The 5,867-nt window shown below is 40.8% G+C and overlaps 1 protein-coding gene across 1 annotated transcript; it reads right to left on the bottom strand.

Annotated features, from left to right (window-relative positions):
• LOC136447980 (uncharacterized) lies at nucleotides 1-5,171 on the bottom strand. The gene is made up of 7 exons (XM_066447138.1): nucleotides 4,086-5,171; nucleotides 3,175-3,310; nucleotides 2,533-2,674; nucleotides 2,021-2,147; nucleotides 1,404-1,539; nucleotides 875-968; nucleotides 1-577 (listed from the first exon to the last, which is right to left on the bottom strand). Exons 1-7 carry the CDS (start codon nucleotides 4,894-4,896, stop codon nucleotides 470-472), a joined length of 1,554 nt encoding a protein of 517 aa, XP_066303235.1. The 5' UTR covers nucleotides 4,897-5,171; the 3' UTR covers nucleotides 1-469.
• Between the last annotated feature and the right edge of the window lie 696 nt (nucleotides 5,172-5,867).

The following is a 5,867-nucleotide window of genomic DNA, read 5'->3' as shown; positions in this document are numbered from 1 at the left end:
CAACTCAATAGTTTCTTTTATTCATAATCCAGTTTATTCGCAGTTTCCTTTTCCATACGAATATATTTACACCCAAAATAAAAAAGCTCTTTGCATATATATATACATATATATATATAATTTACTCATATATTCATATTGTGCATCTACAAGGACATCATACTGGCAGAGAGGCTTTAACCAAATCTTGATTATGTTACAACCAAAGGAGGGACAAATTCGTTGCACAGTTTTTATGATAACAATTTGAATAATGATCTTGAACTTGTCACTAAGCTAACTGTATCATATAATTCCGTCACCAAGTCCAGATTTCTAGAAAGTTTACTTTAGAGAGGTGTGTTGTTCATGTAAATCATACAAACAGTTCCCTCAGGCACAAGTACCTCCTTAGATGACAAGCACACATGGCAGCTCATTGATTCTACATGTAACGTTAGCATACTTCGGTATTCAGAAGCTTCGTTGGTCACTTCATCGCGGCACCAGCAAAGTTGAACATATTTGAGTTTGCATTAACCCATGTGTCGCACTGTGCAGTTGGAAGTTGTGAAGACCCTGGGATTTTCACTTTAACCTGCGACAAGAAAATATGGAAATCACCGTCTTTATAGCCTGTGACATGTTTGACAATCTACAGAGTAGGATTCAGTCTTTTATCTACTATAAACGAGTATTGCATTGCGTATTTATGTATATATATATATATAGAGAGAGAGAGAGAGAGAGAGAAAGAAAGAAAGAAAGAAAGAAAGAGAAAGAGAGAGAGAGAGAGAAAGAGAGACATACAGATAGATACATGTAGATAGATATGAATGTTGTTATCTAAAGGTACAGCTATATGCAGCTATATGAATAATATAACGTTACTTACCTTCTCAAGAAACCAGTGGCCTTTGTTACGAAGACTCAGTTCCACGCTCTGCAAGTCTCCAAGGTCATGCGCGACAATGGTGTACTCAGTCTCCCTGGCGAAAACAATACAAGGCGCTGTCAGCTTAAACTGAATTAAATGATTGAAGGAAAGAAAGACATTTTCGTATACACGAGTCGGGAGATAAGCTAAGAAGGTCTCTTTTATTCTACTTTGATATTACTTAAGGAGGCTCCATAAAATGTTACAAAGAACCTCCCGGTGTACGAATGAAACGTTTTATTTACAGTCTTTTAAAGAATGTCTAGCCATCAGAAATTCCTCTAATGATTGTAAAAGCCTATTATCATCTCATACTGTATACTCTTGAATTAGGTAGATTACCAATATGGAACTGTAACTATGTATCAGTAGATGCCATACGTATATACTCTGTACCTTGTACAATTGTTGCACCATAAACTTATCATTTGGTGTGTTACGCCTGATGGCGGTTATACCGGCTATATAGATACAGATACAGATTTACCTTCCTCTCTTCAGTTCTCCCAGGACTTGGACCCTCTCTGACTGCCCTAGACTCCCATGTATGCAGACCATGACGGGGCGTTTACTCGCGGCATTCCACTTGTCGGCCGTGGTGACGCGAACCTTGTAGAGCCTCACTGGAAGAAAATCAACAATATGCCGCCGTCAGCACATCTTGTAGTCTTTAACCAGATGTAAGGATGCAGTATATTACGGGAGATTCTTTTTGCAACATCTATATAATCATACGAGGAGCGACGTGTATATACATTTATAAAGTGCAATACTAGAGAGGCACCTACAGGCGTAAAACATTGAGGCAGAACATGAACTGTTAATACTGGAAATGTGACAACATTTGTTCTATGTACCAATACTGATGATACTAGACAAAGTTTCAGATCTGTTTATCAAATGCCTTATATGATCCCATATTGTCATTGATAGTTTTGGTAAATTGAGTACCTGCTCAGTGAACACCGCGCTCAGCACCTCACAATACATAGCATTTAGAGAGAGTGTTTTGTACATTTGTATTTCTGTTGGCTACCTACTTTTTTTTTTATAACAAGTCCATAAATGCCAAGAATATATTTAAAAAAACATGGTCACCAGTACCTTGTCCGTCCCCAGGCCCCATCATCGTCACTTCCCTGGCAATCCTGTAGTCGTCTCCCCACCTCGACAGCCAGCGGTAGAACGGGAACTCCTGCAGGAGACCCGTTTTTAAATTCTGCAGCACCACCTATGATAAACAAATATGTAAACATTGCATGGTAAAAACGTTTCACCACAGCAGCAGGGTGCAGCTTGAGGTAATCACCGTTAGCATCTTCAACCTATAGCAGACTAGGTTTTAAGTTGCATAATGTTCGTTGTATTTCTTCATAGTTATCAATGTCATTGGTAAACAAAACGCTTTTGATGAATCAAACTATCGTTGTTTCAATTGAAACATTGCACGGGAAATCACGACCAGCTGATTTTGCACATTCTGTCCCCGGCAAGAGCGTATTGTTGGTTGAATTTCATCAGAGTCAAGAACGCCACTGGTAAATAAAATTCATTTAATGTCCATGGTTTTTTCATACTATAATTTTGTTACAACAAATGCTGCTTGACTTGTATACCTTGTTAAGAAACCATCCAGGTGAGAATCCAGAGTTGTCGTGCCACACCTTGACCTTTGACACTAGATCCCCTGCTGATTGCCCGTTGTTTTGGGGGCCGCCTGTGTTTTTATAGCTCACCCTGATGACTGAACTGTAAACCCTGTAGAATGTAACAAGATATGAAAACCGAAACGTCTTCTGCAACACCTTAGGAAGCCGCTAGGGGTCCCATTATCGACATTGTCCTTTTTTGTGACGCCAACTTTTAACGAGCCAAATATCATACGGATCCATTCACAACTTAAACGTTATTCTGACCTCAAATGCAAACGGCAAAAATAACCGTCTTGGCCAAGGTAATAATTATAATGATAATAATGATAATAATAATGATAATAATGATAATGATGATGATGATAATGATGATGATAATGATAATGATAATAATAATAATAATAAGAAGAATAATAATGATAATAATAATAAGTCAATAAGCATCGGTCTCTTTAACGTTGAATACATTCAATTGGAACTGCGACTTAAAAAGAGGAACTTCTCATTCGTTACCCTCGGGCAATGTATTAATCTCCAAGCAGATCTACCCTTGGCACGGCAGTAACCAAAGGGCCCAAACAGAATGTGATTCACTTCAATTCTCACCCGTCGGCAGTAAACCGTCTTCTCCACCAGGGGTTGCTGAATAGGACCTGGTCTGACCAGTTGTCATCTTGGTCTACAAGCTGTAAAAAGACGTCCGCACTTGTTTTCGTACCGCTGTCGATCACCACCTTGTAGGCTGCATGTAAAAGATAAGGAAGGTGCATCAATATATGAAAGTTCCTTAAACATTTAGTGTTCATAATTTTATCTGGCGATAATCTCCAATCAGATATAGGAAGGCGAAATCGTAACGTTCGAAGGTCGTTTGAAAGAAAACTGGGGACCTAACGTTACATGTAGAAAAGTTGCAAATTTGCCCTCTACCATCTGCTTGGAGATTATCTGACGAAACCTAACAACATTGTGGTTGATTTGATTTGATTTATTCGACTGTGGTTCATTACATTAAATTAGCTCCATCTTTTCTCCTCTTGAGTAAACGATACCTTAGTCGTGAGTCATTTGTTTGCACTCTTTGGTAAACATTTACCAAGTAGTTAATCAATTTCTAAGTCTCGCGCATGAGAATATTAGCCAATGAGTCTTGTGTCAACAACATCGCAAGTGACGTCACATTGTTACGCAACGATTGAATTGCATCAGCCAAATCGCAATAGTTCCCCTTGGGGGGTGGGTCATAGACATAATGACCTGTTAATCGTGATACAACCTAATCTCAATGTACTACGAATAGCATGTTAATGGCAATTAGACAGTATTGCAATACTTCTAGGAAGATGTGTTATTCAACTACTCTTGCATTTATCTTTCTTTTATTCGAATATTCCCGAGCTTGACGAAATTAAAAGAATATTGACCTTTGACTTCTGTCGTATATATGGTCGGATGGCAACAGAACAATAGTCTAGATACAGGCTAGGATCCGGAAGAACGTAGTAAAATGGACTCACCTATGGTAATGTCTCCTGTGTTTACACACTGATATCTCGGATAGAGTGACTTTTCGTCCATCAGGGTGTAGTGTTTTCTAAACTTTGAGGCGTCACAGCTTTCAATCTCTGTGATTTTCCACGTTTGTGGATCGTATTTGACTTCAGCACATTTCATGTACAGCGCGATTGGGGTCTCTGAAAACTGCGATGCCTTCGCACTATATGTTCGGCGAGCTTGTACCGCAACTCCAGAGCCTTTCTGGTTATTGACGTTGGTCTGAAGATAACCGTCAACTCGCTCAGAGCTCTCACACCTAACCTTGCCTACTGCAAATACGTCAGTCACTACGAAAAAGCTGGTCTCTCCTTTTATCCCCTCCGCGCCTTGTTTCAGCGTCATGTCCTCGAAGACTGACCGAAAGTGTTCGATGTCGACACTGAGCTTTCTAGTCTGTTCAAAGAGCATCTTGTACTCTTTTGTACGTTTCTTACCAGCGGCTATCTGGAGGTTAGCGTATGCCGAGAGCCATAAATTTATGTCGTCACCTTTGGCGAAAGTGAAAGCTAGCTTTTGCGGGCTGTTGTCAGCCATTTTCACCTGTCGTCTCTGGATTGGCCATTGTTTGAGTCCTCCCTGAAATCTTAGAGTCGCATCTTGCGTATCCAAGAGTATTTGCCCCGATGCAGAACATCCGTTGGTCTTACACAAGATGGTTTGTCCCGGGAAGAAGTTACCATTTCCAATCCCTGGACATGAGATCCAGCCGTCTAACCCAGGACAGAATTCAGTCACCGTTTCCTTATGAAGCTTGCTCCCGGTCCCTCCCATTTCTCTCGATCCCGAAGGAAACCAGAACAGCTAGTGCTTAGGCAAAAAAGGAACGCATTTACCCACACAGTTGCTGGCTAGTTGGTCACCTCCATCGACGAACATTGGATATCTAATGTGTACTATCATTATCAAAATATTTCACCCACAGTCAGGGGATTCCCAGCTGTAATGATTTTTAATAGCCACCAACCAGATGTATCAAAATCAAACATCAACTTTGAACCCATTGTGAGTGTGTTGCAACTGTCACTAATACATTACGTGTCTCAATACGTGTCGTGAGACAAGTTACAGGTGTGCCTTGTAGCTGATGTTTGCATAATGGAACGCCAGGGGAACCTCAAATGTGAAATAGGTAACGTTGGGTAACATAAATTCGTGGGGTACTTAAATTCGGGATTTTTCGAAAACGGGGTATTTAGGGATATGTGCTAGATGCAACATCAGTAATACCGCTAGAAATGAAAACTTGACAGACTAACGTATTCAGAACACTGTCTGAAAAGCTTCGATAAGCATGCATTAGAAGGCGACGAGGACAAAAACTCTCCGTCCCTTATTGGAACAGTCTGAGGGCTTCGTGGGAGAATCACACCACATCGTTGTGGGTTTGCGGATTCGATGGGGTGGTCTACAGGGGTGGGTTAGTGGGGTGGGCTACCTCAGCATCTACCCTTTCTGGACCTCAAGGCTGTGCATGGGGGTTTAGCATTGAATGGAATTTTCTTGAGGAAAACATGGGTCACTCTGTGGGAGGGCCGAAAAGAATGCTTTATTTTGCTGAAGGATCATATTGCTTTGGGGATGCTACAGTGGGGGGGTGGAGGTGGGCAATAAACAGACTGCATACATTTACATCGTGCAGGAGTTTGTTATCCCCAGTTTTAGATTTTTAAACATGGAGGACTATGCTCCCTGTTCCTTTATATACTGCTCAGTCAGGCCAACAGGACAGTAGCATTGTGGCT

The sequence above is a fragment of the Branchiostoma lanceolatum genome, chromosome 13 (assembly GCF_035083965.1).
Source record: "Branchiostoma lanceolatum isolate klBraLanc5 chromosome 13, klBraLanc5.hap2, whole genome shotgun sequence".
Lineage (NCBI taxonomy): Eukaryota > Metazoa > Chordata > Leptocardii > Amphioxiformes > Branchiostomatidae > Branchiostoma > Branchiostoma lanceolatum.
Note: the sequence above shows the minus strand (reverse complement) of the source record. Positions and strands in the feature narration are given on the sequence as shown.